General features: G+C 25.1%; 3 protein-coding genes across 3 annotated transcripts; 1 reads left to right on the top strand and 2 right to left on the bottom strand.

The window, feature by feature from the left end:
* Positions 1-3,003: 3,003 nt before the first annotated feature.
* LOC128957078 (myb-like protein D) lies at positions 3,004-5,563 on the top strand. The gene has a single exon (XM_054302794.1). It carries the CDS (start codon positions 3,300-3,302, stop codon positions 5,418-5,420), a length of 2,121 nt encoding a protein of 706 aa, XP_054158769.1. The 5' UTR covers positions 3,004-3,299; the 3' UTR covers positions 5,421-5,563.
* Positions 5,564-10,846: 5,283 nt separating this feature from the next.
* Positions 10,847-13,459, bottom strand: LOC128957064 (branched-chain-amino-acid aminotransferase-like). Its single transcript, XM_054302781.1, has 5 exons — positions 13,406-13,459; positions 12,999-13,049; positions 12,350-12,559; positions 12,065-12,175; positions 10,847-11,675 (listed from the first exon to the last, which is right to left on the bottom strand). Exons 3-5 carry the CDS (start codon positions 12,458-12,460, stop codon positions 10,902-10,904), a joined length of 996 nt encoding a protein of 331 aa, XP_054158756.1. The 5' UTR covers positions 12,461-12,559; positions 12,999-13,049; positions 13,406-13,459; the 3' UTR covers positions 10,847-10,901.
* Positions 13,460-14,729: 1,270 nt separating this feature from the next.
* On the bottom strand, positions 14,730-17,698 carry LOC128957063 (branched-chain-amino-acid aminotransferase-like). Its single transcript, XM_054302779.1, has 5 exons — positions 17,644-17,698; positions 17,219-17,269; positions 16,459-16,668; positions 16,188-16,298; positions 14,730-15,645 (listed from the first exon to the last, which is right to left on the bottom strand). The coding sequence occupies exons 3-5, from the start codon at positions 16,567-16,569 to the stop codon at positions 14,872-14,874; spliced, it is 996 nt and encodes a 331-aa protein (XP_054158754.1). The 5' UTR covers positions 16,570-16,668; positions 17,219-17,269; positions 17,644-17,698; the 3' UTR covers positions 14,730-14,871.
* Between the last annotated feature and the right edge of the window lie 229 nt (positions 17,699-17,927).

The following is a 17,927-nucleotide window of genomic DNA, read 5'->3' as shown; positions in this document are numbered from 1 at the left end:
TAATATATATATATATAAMAATTTTTTTATGTTTTCTAAAAAACGCTAATTAATTTATTAATTGGATAATTTAAAAATAATTAAGCAACAACAAAATAAAACTAACTAAATTTTGAACTAATTATATGATAAAACAAAAAAACACACAATTATATTAGGTTTGTATAAAATGCTTATAATATATATWTAWATATATATAAAAAAAAAAAAATTTCATTTATAAATTATATCTAACTTTAAACAAAAATGTCTATCTATTTATAATAATAATAATTATTATTATTATTATTACTACTACTACTACACAATATATTTATTATATAAATGCTTAATTAAATTTTTTTTATTAAYGCATACTAAATATTATATAATGTAGTAGTAATACTATAAATATTAATTTGTATTATATATATATATAACTTTTATGTACTATTACTACTACACTTATACAGTACTATAGTATATAGCATTATATTATTATATTATATTATATATATATATTATTATTATTACAATATTATAATATTTAAAATGGCCATTCTCTCCCCATATGCCCATTAATCCCTAAGCAACTGCACAGGGCTACCAAAGTTTTAATATTTTATTACTACTACCAGTCCTATATAATAATAATAATAATAATACCATATAATATAATACTATGTATAGTTCCCCCTCTTTTATTTAATATATAAATATACTGGTGTGTAGTAGTTATATATATATACAGATATACTGTACTGTAGTATCTCTACTAATACATAATATAACGCATAATTTAAATATACATACACAGTGAGTGCCTCTTTTATTTAAATAATATATTGATTAACTATAACTATAGTACTACTAATAAAAATAATGTAAAACTCTAAGTTGGCCATTCACCAATATATATATATATATATATATATATAATATAACTAGCACTGGGTAGGGTAGGGTATGGTAGGGGGATAGGGGACATTGGCATGCTAARCTAACTAAACCTAAATAAATATTAAAACTAAAACATRYTACCATGTTTAAACAAAAAATAATTTTTTTTTAAATAGCTAGCTAGTTTTTTTTTTAAAAAATTAACTATATATTTTAGCATGCTATAATAAAAATATATATATATATATAATATATATATATATATATATATATATATATATATATATATTTATATGGATAGAAAATTCTGGAATAGAAAAACTATTTATAATTAATTAACTAATTAAAAAAATATATATTAATTTATTTGAAAAWWWTTTTCAAACTAAAATAAATAATTGCTTTTTTAAAAAAAAATTAATAATTAATTAATAAATAATAAATTAAGCTAGATCATCCATGATATAAAATTAATTAATCAAAAAAATAATATTATTAAAACAATAGAGAGCGAGAGGGTCTATGTACTATAATAGCTAAAAATAGCTATATAAAAATTTTTAGTTATTTTTTAAAAAAAATGTACACTGTAAATATATATAATGCTAGTAGTCTATACTTATATATATATATATATAATGCACTCTATATAATACAGTTTGTAATATTATCTATAATAATAATAATAATAATACTAATATAAAATATGGCACTTAATTATACTGTCAAATATTTTTTGGTGAACACCCAATGCACTCACAAAACAACACACACAAAGATAGTGTGTGTGTAGAGGTCTTATAATTAAAAAAATATATAAAATAACGGATATTTATTTATATATTAATAATATTATATTATAGACTGGTTTTTACAATAGTGTAATTAGTTATTGAAAAAAAAATTAAAATTAAATTATTTGTTAATACTTAACTATAGTGTATATAGTACTTAAAAAATAATCTAATAAGTTACCAAGGTATTTTTTAAATAAAAATAATTGTTAACAGTAGCTAGCTAATTTAATAATAAATATTATAGGAAACTTGATGAAAAGTCAATGTAGTGTAATAAACAAACAACAACAAAAAAAGATAGATAAAGAAAAATAAAAGTGATCATATTGCTAACTGTGAACACCTCTACAGTACKACTAGTAGTACTAAGTTAAATATTGGGGGAGAGTAAAATAATAATAAAAAAAAAAGTAAAAGTAAAAGTACATTGTGTGTACTGTATGTTGTACACTGTTTAGTAGTAGAGTGTCTATGTTTAGTCTAAAAACATATACACACACACTGTACATTTATTAGTAGTACTAAGTACTATGTGTATACCCAATATAATTCTATAGAATATGTATATGTAATCGGTTTATGTGTGTGTTTGTGTGTTATAAACTATGGGCTATAACACTATAAAGTGAGAGTACTGTACTATTGGGTTATATTATATATTATATATCGTATATAATATAATATAATATATAAATGTTATATAAGTTTTGTGCGCTCCGGACATGTGCTCTACAGATAACTAATTTAATTATGCATTCAATGAATCGATTATTTTTTTTTTATTACCATTTTTCATATATATAACCCATTCATTTAATAATAATATATAATATAATATATAAATTAAAACCAAAATAATAATAATAATATTAACAAACCTATTGTTGGACTTCAATGATAGATATAGATATTGTATCATAACTTATGTGTGTGTAATCACTATCTATGATATTATATAAAGATATTATTATTACTGTTTATACCTCTATAKATTGAATACAACAACAATAAAATAAAAAAAAAACATTGAATTACTTGTAATCACACTTTTGTGTTGTTTTTTGAAGTAAATGTTTTTTTTAATATAATTTATTTATTTATTTGTTTTTTTTTATATATTTAGTGTTTTAATATATAGTGTTTTTGTTGTACAGTATATGTATAACAACTTTCATAGTGTCAGTGAAACAGAGAGAGAGAGAGAGAGAGAGAGGGCTTAACCACAACAATGACAATAACAACAACAACAACATCGACGACAACAACAATGTATTGAATCATTTGATTATTATTGTTATCATCTGATTGTTTGTTTGTCTTCATCTGTTCAGTGTCTGTGTSWCACAACACATATGATTATAATACCATATAAGACACGATTTGGAGGTTTTATTGGATCAAATTAAGTGATAGGATATATCCATATATATATGATATCTCATCGTCATCGGTGGTAACATTTTGGATAACTTGTTGATTGACTGACCAAAAATTGTTTCACCAGACAAAAATAAAATGGTGTTCATGTGGTGATCGGGACACTCGTCATCTGATCCATCCATCCATCCATCTATATATTGCATCCGCACATCATATCTCAATCATCACCTGCCGACCCAAGTCATGGAYCTAACGGCGGCCAAACAATTGCGAGACAAGAGGAACCGTATCCTCGAGCGGGAGACCAATGAACTAAAGGACGAACTGTGCGCAATGCGACACATTGTCCACCTGTTGGACAATATTAAACGGGTGTCCAGCGATTGTATCAATTTCTTACATTTGATGGTCGACGCGGCCATCCGTACGGACAGCGTACAAGTGGATCAACTGCGCGACGATGTCCAGGAGCTGGAAGAAGAGCTAAAAACATGGGAACGCAAGTATCAGATGATGTCTTCTATGTCTTCATCGTCGTCGGGAACGGCGGCGTCAATCACTTTGCCAAACAAAGAGCACAACTATAGCAGCTTTCGTATGAATCCGGCGCTGAAGGCGCTGTTCAACAATAGCCACAACAATAGCAACAGCAATACAACCAACAATAACAACATTACCGCAAACAATAGCAACAACAATAGCCAACAAGCAAACGACCAGTCGGTTATTGACGACGAAAACGATGCTAACGACAGTATGGATCAATTTGAAGATCAGTCGTTGAACGGCAACTACTATGATAGCGATCATAATGATGATTGCGGCGGCGGCCAGTCGTCTACACAGAACTCGATGGTACTGATGCCTCAGGAACTGTGCGAAATGTCAATGGAAACCAACGATAACGACCAGATATTGATTACGTCAGCCGATGCATCGCCAACGCACGGACTTGATTTGGACGGCAGCGGTCTGAACGATATGTCCGGGAAATCGTTGTTTGAATGCGATTGGATGGGCTGCGACTTCAAGACCAATATGCGTCAGCGACTAGTAATGCACAAACGTCTGCACGCCGGCGAAAATCTGTACTCGTGCGACATCCAAGGTTGCGGCTATCAGTCCAACTATAAGGGCAACATCAAGATCCACAAGAAACACCGTCACCGGATCGACTCGGACGACAGCAATCGCGACTATACAACTACCCGATCGATGGCCGCTGCAGGCGGTAGCAGTGGTGGTAGTGGCGGTAGCGGCGGCGGCGGTGGTGGTTCACTGTCGACAAGCGGTGCCGCCCATACCAGCAGTGGCAGCCATCTGCACCAGCTGTCTACTCATCACTCACACAATCTTAGCCAACATTTAACCAAAAATAGCAACACATTTGCCTCGAATATCATTCGCAAACGAAAACGTAAGAAAAAGTTTCGTTTTACTATTAATCGRTCGAATCCAGTGGCCAGACCTCATGTCGTTAGTGCCGGTCAATTGGCCCGCGAACAGGCCATCAACAACAACAACGATGATGACGACGACGACGATGATGAAGCCAAAGAGGATCGTTCGGAAGCACTGTTTACCTGTAATATCAAAGGTTGTTCGTATCGATCAAAATGGAAACAATGTCTGACTGCTCACCAGCTATTGCATGCGGGAGTCAAGCCGTTCAAGTGTGACCATCCGGGATGCAACTATCGGACCAATTTCAAGGGCAATGTCAATGTTCACAAACGAGTTCATCGGGAAAGTCAATATCAGTGTCAGGTTAATGGTTGTCAGTTTTCGACGCCGTGGAAGAATTCGTTTAATCAGCACCAAAGGAATCACCAGTTGACCACAACAACAGCCGAATCGTCGCCTGTAAATATGACCGATGGTCTTAACATCATCAACAACAACAACAAGACGAACAACAACAACAATCATCGTTTGATGAACAACGATGGTTACGAAGAACAGAATAGCGACGAAAACGACTTCTACGACGGTCTCGACGATGAATATCCCGAAGAGAATTCGCTGAGCGGCGGCCATACTAGCGGTGGCGACCAAATGATGATCACCACTGGTGGCGGCGGCAGCGTTGACGGCCAATTACCGCCCATCGACGCACTGGTATCATCGCGAAAAGTTCTACAATCGGTAATGCCAGTGACCGCTGTCCAACAGCACATCTCCAGTACAAACAACAATATGATGTCGACGACGACGATAGCAACGCCGACGATGGCCGGCGATCACAAGAATCCGATGACAGCCATACAAACCAATGCACAGCAACAACAACAACAGCCATCAGCACTTGTCATCCATCCGAGTCTGGTCGGAGGTGTCATCAAAACCATCAAATCGGAGATCTAATCAATCAATTAGTCCATCAGTGTTGTTGTCACTCTCATCGCCTCATTATTATTATAATTACCGTACATTGCATCGACTCTCCCACACAATAACATATATATATATACAATATATATATATGTAACCGATTCATCATCTATTGTGTGCTACTACTACTACTACTACCCATACCATCTAAACATTGGTTTGGTTTTAGCACACATATATCTAAATCATTTACCCATATATATATACATAGACACAAAATTGATGCACAATTTTTTTTTAAAAATATTTATTTGTTGGTCATAACAATTGATCGCAAAAAATTGCTTTTTCTCTTAATTTATGATTTTTTTTTAATATATATAATAACTTCATAAAGAAAACAAACATATGGTTAGCAACAACAACAACAACAACAAAAAATACTCCAAATAATTTAAATCAATTTTTTAGATTGTTTTTGATTGATTGAAATTTTTAATTTATTATTATTAGTATTATTGTTCATAATTTTGTGCAAACAATTTAACGGTAAATGCCTCCTTATATATATATGGATAATAGTAACTCATTTTGCAAATATATATATATATATATATACAGCTAACTGTTTGTATTAGTGATGATTGAAATGAGCAAAAAAATGATTAATTAATTGTATCGCAAATAATTGATTGATATTTTCCGATTGATTGGTGAGATAATAATAATTTTTTTTTTAAAATTATTGTTTGAGAAACAAACAAACAAAATGACAGGTATTTTACACAAAAAAAACAAACAAATTATTTCCAGACAAAGTATTTTCAAAATGACATTATAAACACAAACCTATGCTGTTATTAATTAATTATATAATTAATTATAACTAATTATATAATTAATTAATTAAACAAACATTTATTGCACTTCAGCTAAAACGGGATATATATTTATGGATTATATATATATATAATATAAAAGAAATCTCTTTTTTATATATATATATATAAAATATGTTAGAATTATATAATATAATAGATTATAATCTCATTTAAATTATAAATAAATATATATATATAAAAATATGAAAAATGTTTTTTAATGAGAGAGAGAATCTATAATTTTTACAGATCTTCCTTTAGATACATACAAACAAAACAATATATTTATATTTTATCTCATTTTTTTTGCTATTAATTATAATATAATAATGATTTATATATATATGATAACAATAATAACAAAAAAGTTGAAAATTCTTTATTTTGCAAAATATATATACACTGTATATTGAAATGGAGATAAACTTTATATATATATATATAAATAATTTATATATAATTTTTAGTAATTAATATAATGTTTAACTATTTATAATATAATATATAGAGAAACAAAAAATAAGATATTCTTCCATAATAATAATAAATATATATATATATATATAATTTACCACATATTATAGTATATATATATATATATATATATATATAAATTATATTAGATTCTCGTAATAATAATAATAATGATAATAATTGAAAAATAATTTTATTTAAAGTATTAATAATAGTCGATATTATTATTATACTTATAATAAATGCCATCACTTTCATTAATACCATTTTTTTAAAAGCAATCAACAAAACAAAAAATAAGTGATGTTTTAATTCAGGTTTTACACGAAAATATATCGCAACTTAATATATATATATATATGTATATATATGTATTGTATAATTATATACTATATATAATATATATATATATATATATATATATATATATATTATATTTGTAAATTGTATAGATTTTTTTTCTAATTGAATTGTTTTTTTCTCATTCAATTAAATATTATTGATATTATAATTTAATATTATAATTAATTGAGAAACAAAAATCCATTTTATTTTTGGATCATTAATATTATTATTATTATTATTACTACTACTAAACATCATTATTATTATTTTTTTATAATATTAATAATTTATTATTGATTTAATGATTATTATATCATTTTAATAATTAGTACCTCTAATTATTTATATATAAATACAGTATATATATATAAATAATACCCAATTCATTAACTTTTTGTATATCTCGATACACAAACCATACATTTTTTATGTTAAAAAAATTAATTTATAACTCAATTCATAATCTATTTTATTATTATTATTATTATTACAAATAATAACTTTTGAAAAAAATATTGATAATAATATTGAATTCTCGCCAGTATTTCATTCAATTTCAATCTCATTATTATTATAATTATAATAATAATAATAACAATTATTATTATTATTTGCATCACAAACTCTATGTTAATTTATAATTTACTTATTATTATTATTATTATAATTATTATAATTTAAGCTTTAATTTAAGTACAATAATACTTATTGCATATACATATTTGCATATTTTTCTCCCTCATTATTTTTTATATATAAATATTTTTAATCATATTTTATATTTTGTAGTTAATTTTTTATTTTATAATTGTTTTTATTATTATTATTATTATTATTATTATGTTTATTATGATTATGTTTGATGTTGTCTATTATTGATTGATGCAAAAAAATATTATTATTATTATTATTATCATTGCTATTATGATTATTATTTCATTTAAATATATATATATATATATATATATATATATATATATTTAAATGTGTATATATTTATTATTATTATTATTTAATTATTATTATCGTTCATATAATTTTACATGTTTATTACTAATAATGATATATATATATATATATAAATGTAATATTTTTTAAAAGTGAAAAAAATTGATTTTGAAAATTTTGAAGAGACAGAGATATATCCGTTCAGCCAATTTTAGATTAATAATAATAATAATAATTATAATAAAAAATAGTTTTTAATATTAAAAGTAAATTTTAAAGAAAAAAATATTATATAACAAAACCGTTGTATGCAAACAAAGCTTTATATATATATATATATATAAATCTGAAATTATATAATTTTTTTGTCAATTAATTTTTTTTTATTTAGACAAACAATACAAAAACAAAAAATTTGTAATTATATAATATTTGCCATTTTTTGCTGTAATTTATATAAGATATATATATATATATATATATATAATGTTTTCAAATTTAATGGACAATTTTACTTAACGAAACAATGTATGGCAACTCTAATTTAATTTTTTTTTTTTAATATAAATATATAAATTTATACATATTATTTGAATTTTTTTTTAAAAAATTATTAGTGATATTTTTATGTTTCGATGTTTATTATTGATTGAAAAAAACATTATATATGTGTATATGCGAACAAATTATTATTATTATTATTAATATAATTAATATGATTTTGATTAACTTTAATTTTAATTAATTATATATATATATAAAGATATTATGTTTAATTAAAATAAAAATTGTAATACTTATATATTATTATTATTAATAATACTTATAATTATTTTGACAGTCATATTATTATTTAAGTTAATTTTTAAGTAAAAAAACGCGCAAAAATTGTATTAATATTTAAATTACAATATATATATATATATATATATCTTATTTGTAAAGTCATTATAATATATATTTATATATATATATTTTTAATGATTATAATTTGCCTCATTTTTATCAAATAAAGATTACCAATAAAATTATTTAATAAAATATATATTTAAATAAATGTGTATTTATTTTAATTTTTTAAATATTTTCTATATATATTTATTTATAATTAAAATCACTAAATTAAATAATTATTTTGAAATACTATTTAATATTTAATTTATAATAATAATTAATTATTATTATTATCAATGAGTGAATGCGTGGAGCTATCTATTTGTGTATAATATTATTAAACAATTAAATAGTTATAAACATACATTGAATACAGATGCACAAAAAAATATTTAGCAACTGAATAAAAATTGAGAACGTGATATAAAACGCCACTTTATTTATAAAGCTATACAAATAAATATGTAAATTGTTTATAACAAATAATAATAAACAAATGATTAATTATTAGGTAAACAAAAAAAACTAATATTTTATGCAAAATTAATAAATAACACTACATTTAGTTAAAAACATTTTATTCAGCTTAAAAACAAGTAATTATAATTATTATTAAAAAATAATAATTAAATTTTAAATTAATATATATTATTATGATATATATAATGGATTAATTAATATTTAAAAAATATGATCAAATAAATAAAAATATAATTATAATTTAATTGCATAAAACATAAATTAATGTTAAAATTTTAACTGTTATGTTAAATTGAAATAAAAATGTTAAATTAATTATTATTTTTTCTTTAATAATAAAATAAAATTAACTAAAAATGAATAATTTAAGATTTGAAAGAAAATACAAATTTGTAAGAAAATTATGATTTTAAAAAATATTTATTTTTTATTTTATTATATTATATATAGAAAATATTAATTTCATTAATATTTTCAATTGTATCTGTTCTAATATATTCTGTATCGTATAATATTGTTCAAAATGACCGCCTAATAATAGTTTAAAAATAATTACTGTTTATTCGATGTAATGGACCACAAAATATAAGAGAATTTGACAGCGTTTCATATGCTAAGTATTGGTATGATATTGAACACAATAAACTTGTCGATGATAAAACTGGTTATGTAGATAAAACTGATTTTGATTATGATAACTAAAAGTTATTTTTATAAAAGCAAGTTATTTTAAACCTTTTAATTAATTTTAATTATTTTAAATATTAGTAGTAATAAGTATTGTTTTTATTATTATAATTATTAAATTTTATTTTATATTTGATTGATTTATAATTTTTAATAATATTATTTTATTTTGTTTTTATTTTTATTATAATAAAATATTTGTATTTAATTAAGTGGCGTTTGTATTTTCGAGTTCTCATTATTGCTTACATATATACTATTGTTATTAAGACTATTGTTATGACGTCAGGTGCCTCTCCATAGCATTAATAGTGTGCGAGTGGATTCAATGTATGGTTATAAAAATATTTATTATATAAAGTAATGTTTGAGTTTGCTAAATATAGATGGCGTAAAAAATCAATTATAATGAAAATCAAACAAGGCTAAAATATTTTTATAAATTATATTCAAGTTAATTTTATTTTTTAAGCATGGTAAGTTATAACTTTGAACTTTGAAGTTAATTTCATAATTAAGATAATTTTAATTGAATTGATTGACTGAATCTAAATAATTAGTATAACAAAATAAAATACAATTTAAATTAATTTACTGGTAATTAAATTTTTATTTTAATTTCCATATGAATTTAAATATCTTTATTTTAAGATATCATTAAAAAAATATATGTATATTGAATATATTGAAATATATAAATGAATTTTATTATATAATCTCATTACTTCTAAACATAAGACATAGGGGGTAGGGTTGGGTGGGAGAGAAACAGTGATACCCGACACCGATCATCGATACTACTCATTCAAATAATCACTGACCAGTCGTGCGGTACAATACCGTACTGTATGTCCTGTAGTGTCTTATATAGCCGTAGCTGTAGTGACTCCTGTTCAGGCAAACCGGGTATTACGATATCATCATTGTTATAGTGTATGCGTCCAATGGGACAGACACTGAAGGCCGTACCCGAGCCGAACATCTCCAACAAACGTTTTTCTTTGACCAACTGGCAAATCTCATGCATGTTTATCGACCGTTCGGTAATCTTAAACTCTGACCACTGTTGGGCCAACTGAATCAACGACAATCGGGTAACACCGGGCAGTATTAGGCCCGACTGTAGCGGCGGTGTGACCAGTTCACGTTCGCCCCGATCGTTGACCAAATAGACAAACACATTCATGGCACCGATTTCGGTTAGCTGATGGTCGTCGCCGAACAGCCAGAGCACCTGCTGGTGGCCCATCGATTCGGCAAACTTTTGTACGACCAGTTGGGGACCGTAGTTGACGCCCAATTTTTTGTCGCCCACTCCACCAGGCCAGGCCCTGACAAAACGTGGATCGGCCAACAGGGATATCGGTTTCATGACTCCGGTAGCCAAATAAGGTCCCACTGGACAGCATATGATGTAGAGCATAGCATCTTTACTGCTATGGATGCCCAGTGCAGCTTCCGTACCGATATAGGTGGGCCGTATGTATAGCGAGCCACCCGTGCCATAGGGCGGCACCCAATCGGCATCGATTTGGATCAACTTTTTCAGACACTCCAGCAGTTCGTTGCCATCAAAGTCCTTCAAAAACATCAATTTTTTTTGTTTTTTTAAATATCCAAATACTGTACTATTATATTAATTACTTATATACTATATATATATATATAAAGTATTAGCTAATAATAATTGATAAAATTAAATCTATTAAACTGTCAAAAATCTAACATTTAAAAAAAATAATACTATCAAACATGAGATTAATAAAAAATTATTGATTAGATAACTAACAGCTCAGATAAACAACACGCCATGTAATTTGAAATTTTTAAATACCAATTGATTACTACTGTATATTGCAATTAATTTATTAGTAAATTTATTAGTATATACTAAAATGATGATTAAATACTAAAATTATGTTTTTAATAGYACCCCCAGCTAAAATACAGCCCCCCCCCCTAACTGACCGGTAGATCAATACGTTGAGCCGATCCACGCATTCGCTTCATATTCATGTCGGGCCGRAATATCCGGACTTTCCCGTCGACGCCGCGAAACGCYTTTAGTCCTTCAAATAACTGATAACAAACCAAACCAAACAAAATATATATAAAACATATAAATCACTAATCAATTTACTGTTATAATATTACAGATAATTTTTTTTTATGTATGTTTGTTAGATGCAAATTAAAAAAAATGATAATTTAATTAATTTGATGACAGTATACAGTATATGATGACTGTCTAACCTCTTGGGCGTAATGAAAAACTTTGGCCGACGGATGAAACGATAGGTTATGAATCGGACAGATCAGTGGTCGATCCCAACCCTTGCCGTGAGTCCAGTTTACTTCAAACATATGGTCAATAAAGTTATGGCCAAACAAAATGTTTTTCCAGTTATCGGGTTTGGCTTTCCTTTCATTTTTGTCGCACTCGTGTATCTCCAGATCGCATGACTATTAATAAAAATAAAATAATGTTTTATTAATCAGTAATTAAAAAAAATATATAATAATTTTCAATAATTATTTATTTCATTTAATATTTTTTTTTGTTATTGTTTTATTTATTTATGTGAATATACTGTACTAATAATGTAAATCTATCTAAATATAAATGATAAAACTTTATAGACAAAAAAAGTTTAATTTTTTTTAACTGTATATATATCTATATAAATCTAAAATTTTAATATTACTACTAAATTAGTAAATTACTGTTAATTAGTATAACTAATAATAATTTTTAATTTAAAAAAATAAAGTTTAGATGTTTAGTATGAACTTAATAAAATTGTTAGAAAAAAATTATTATTTTTTTGTTGAATACTAGATTTAATTGATTATAATTTTTTTAAAAATTTTTTTGTTTTTTATTTCAATTTTTKAAACTTACTTTAAAATATTGATTTACTGTTGACGACAATTGTCGATATGATGAACATAACTATTAGAATAGATAGAGAAATAAAATCATTAATTAATTGTTAAAATAGTTATTAATTGTTATTATTATTATTATTATTATTATTATTATTATTTTATTATTATTATTATTATTATTATTATTATTATTATTATTATTATTATTATWATTATTATTATAGTTTTTTGAATAATATAAATTTATTATAATAATTTTAAGTTTTAGTAATAATTTATTATTAGTAAATTTATTATTAGAAATTTTATGACTATTAGAAAAAAAATTAATAYTAAATAACTAGTTAGTGAATTATCAAGATTTTTAAAAAATATTTATAAAATATATTATTTTAATATAAAAATTAAATATTAAATTACCTTTAGTTCAGTGTTTGACAATAAATGTTTTACAAATCCAGTCGATAGTAATGCCATATTAAATATTAGTTTTTTTAGTAATAAAATTTACTTTTTTTATATTATTATAAGTTATAATTTATAACTATTAAATTATTTTATGTAAATATAATTACTAATTTATAATACCATTATAAATTAGTGCTTAATCATTAAGAAAAATAATTAAAATAAAAATTTACATAAAATATTAATAATAACAACTTAATAATAATAATAACAATTTTTTCAACAATTTTGATTAATATTAATACAATTTATATACAATCGCCGATTATAATCAAAAAATATTTTAAACAAACAAAATGTTGATAATATTAATAATGCTTAAAATTTTTTTTGATAGATAATAATRATAATTAAATTATAGACATTTARCAATWKTTATAATAATATATTATAAAATGGGATTATCATTTTTTTCAATAATAGTTTTCAAAAATCACAAAATACYAGAAATTTTAGTTTTTAAAAAGTTTTTATTTAAAAATTATTTATATATTCTGTTAATCTATTCAATTAAAAGTAGTAAAACTGGTGTTTCTATACTTTACACATTATATCGTATAGTTTTGATAAAAAAAATACTGATTAGTTTATTAAATATAGTATATATTTATTAAGTCTCTCTCTCTCTCTCTCTCTCTCTCTCTCTCTCTCTCTCTCTCTCTCTCTCTCTATGTCTGTCTGTCTCTCTATTGGAAAACTCATGAGTTTGATATGATAAGCGATAAGTAAGGTATGGTATGGCATGTTATGGTATACCCCGCGCGCACTGCGCGGACCGGTCTTATAGGACGGCGGGGGAGATATTCAAGAGATTTAATTAAAAAAAAAAATGTTWAAAAAGTTTACTCCAATTTACTACARACACTGATATAATTAAAAATATATATATATATATATATATATATATATAAAAAAYAAACAAAAAGTTATTAAAAAGCAAATTTTAAAAAAATGTTTAATACMTGTTTATAATTTTAAAAATACCTTTTCATATACAGGTATATAAATATATATAAATATATATTAGTTTYTCTGTACATGTATTTTACATACATGTGTCGATATAAKACCTACCTGTGCTCTTGGATGTATCATTARAAACACAACAACAACAACAAAAATCTACAGTACTTTCCCTGTTAATAATAAAAATAATAATRATATTAAATTTTATTTTTTTTATTTATGACGTTTTCAATTTATAAATGAACAAGGTAATAATAATTATTATTATTATGTGTTTTTTTTGTTGACATAATAATTACTAGAATATATATATATATATTATTAAAAATTATATATTTATTTTTTTCAATATAATCTTATCATACATATATGGCATCACTTCTAGACATTGGGAGAGACAGACAATGGTYTGATACCCCGACACACACACACCGATCATCGAGACTACTCATTCAAATAATCACTGACCAGTCGTGCGGTACAATACCGTACTGTATGTCCTGTAGTGTCTTATATAGCCTTAGCTGTAGTGACTCCTGTTCAGGTAATCCGGGTACTATGATGTCCTCATTTTTATAATGTATACGTCCAATGGGACAGACACTACAGGCCGTACCGGCGCCGAACATCTCCAGCAAACGTTTTTCTTTGACCAACTGACGAATCTCTTGCATGTTTATCGCCCGTTCGGTAATCTTAAACTCTGACCACTGTTGGGCCAACTGGATCAACGACAATCGGGTAACACCGGGCAGTATTAGGCCCGACTGTAGCGGCGGTGTGACCAGTTCACGTTCGCCCCGATCGTTGACCAAATAGACAAACACATTCATAGCGCCGACTTCGGTCAGCTGATGGTCGTCGCCGAACAGCCAGAGCACCTGCTGGTGGCCCATCTTTTCGGCCAACTGTTGTACAGCCAATTGTGGCCCATAGTTGACGCCCAATTTTTTGTCKCCGACACCGCCCGGCCAGGCCCTGACAAAACGYGGATCGGCCAACAGTGATACCGGTTTCATGGCACCAGTTGGAAAATAGGGTCCAACGGGACCGCATATAATGTATAGCATAGCATCTTTGCTGCTGTGGACRCCGAGTGCCGGCTCAGTACCGATATATGTGGGCCGTATGTACAGYGAGGCWCCCGAGCCATAGGGTGGCACCCAATCGGCATCGATTTGGATCARCTTTTTCAGACACTCCAACAGTTCGTTGCCATCGAAGTCCTTCAACAACAACAACAAAATAGTTTAGTTTAATAAAAMAAWAATAATTTTTATTTAAAAAAAATATCACATACTRTATATATATTACAGTAAATAAAATTTACCAATGATTTAAAAAAAATAATTATTATGATGTCATTTTTAAAAAAAATATCAGCAAATAATTTAATAAAAAAAATAAAATTGTTTAAAAAATAAAAAATGTTTTCTAACATCAAAAAAACTAAACGATAAATAATTTATTGATTAGATAAATAAAAAAATATATTCAGTGATAAACAGTGATTTTTTATTATTACTGTAATTACAARAAWWWWTTAATACTAATTATTGCAATTAATTTATTAAMAAAATAAAAAATTTATTGCTGATACCAGTAAACAAAGATAACTAAAAATTTGAACTATCAATTGAATAACAAGATATTGCAATATTATTGGGGGGTAATAATAATAATAATATTAATACTATAAGTTATAGTCTCTGAAAACTATGTTTTAAATAAACCCGATTTCCCGCTAAAAAAACAACCCCCAACTCACCGGTAAATTTATACGTTCAGCCGATGCCCGCATTCGCTTCATATTCATGTCGGGCCGGAATATCCGGATATTCCCGTCGACGCCGCGAAACGCCTTTAGTCCTTCAAATAACTGATAACAAACCAAAACCAAACATAAATCACTAATTAATTAATACTATTGCATATAATTTTTTTGAGTGCAAATTAATTATATAATAATAATAATAATTAGTATTTAATGAGTAAACAAAAAAAGTTTATCAGTGTATGAAAACAGTCGACTGTCTAACCTCTTGGGCGTAATGAAAGACTTTGGCCGACGGATGCAACGATAGGTTATGAATCGGACAGATCAGTGGTCGACCCCAACCCTTATCGTGAGTCCAGTTTACTTCAAACATATGGTCATTGAAGTTACGKCCAAACAACAGACTGCCCCAGTTATCGGGTTTGGCTTTCCTCTCATTTTTGTCGCACTCGTGTATCTCCAGATCGCATGACTATTAATAAAAATAAAATAAATAAAATAATGTTTTATTAATYAGTAATTAAAAAATATATAATTTTAAATAATTATTTATTTCATTTAATATTTTTGTTGTTGTTTTRTTTATTTATGTGAATATACTGTATATGATAATACTGTATAAATCTATCTATAAATGATAAATCTTTATATACAAAAAATGATTTTTTATTGTATATATATATAARYCTAAAATWTTAAAACTGTTTGTAATATTTTATTTCTCAGTAATTTATTTTTTTATTACTTAATTTCCAATCAATAATTAAACTTAATTTATTTTATTGATATTTTTCTCATTATTTAATGTGAATATGATAWATATATATATTTATATAATCAATGAATCATAATATTTTATTAGTGAAAAACARAGTGATAAWTWGTTKYATTTAATTTTKAAAGTTAAAGTTTAGGTGCACTTAAATTATTTTATATTTAAGAAAATTTTGMTATTGAATATTAAATTTAATTAAACTTATTTTTTGTTTGTTTTTATGTTATTTCAATTTWTTGAAACTTACTTTAAAATATTGATTTACTGCTGACGACAATTGTCGATATGATGAACATAACTATTAAATAAATTGAGAAAAAAAAATTATTAATTAATAAATTAKCAAATATTMGTTAATTTTGTTGTTGTTGTYATAGCTTTTTTTGACTAATTATRGATAAATTATTAAAATTTTATTAAAGTTTAARTTATAATAATTWATTAGTAGTTTTTTTGTCATTATTATTATTATTATTAGAAATTTTATGAATATTTACAAAAAATAATAATAACTTGTTAGTCAATTATGGAGATTTTTTATGGTAATTAGTCATTATAAAATATATTATAAATAATAATTTTTTAACTCAATACATATTATATATATATTTTTCTAAAATTAAAATTAAATTTAATACTAAATTAAATATAAAATTAAATATAAAACATTACCTTTTGTTCAGTGTTTGACAATAAATGTTTTGCAAATCCAGACAATATTAATGCCATATTAAATATTTATTATTATTATTATTAATAAAATTAATTTTTATATTATTAAACTATTAGTTAATTTACATTTAAATAAAAAAATAATTACTATAATACCATTAAATTAGTAATTTGTCAATAATAATAAAAAATTTAACATAAGTAAAATTTTACATAAAATATAAACTTTATATCAACTTTAAAAATAATAATTTTTGCCAATTTTTATTAATACAATTTATAAC

The sequence above is a fragment of the Oppia nitens genome, unplaced genomic scaffold (assembly GCF_028296485.1).
Source record: "Oppia nitens isolate AA-2021 unplaced genomic scaffold, nextdenovo-longstitch-racon4-pilon3 scaffold35_pilon_pilon_pilon, whole genome shotgun sequence".
Classification (NCBI taxonomy): domain Eukaryota; kingdom Metazoa; phylum Arthropoda; class Arachnida; order Sarcoptiformes; family Oppiidae; genus Oppia; species Oppia nitens.
This window is presented reverse-complemented; position numbering and strand designations above follow the sequence as displayed.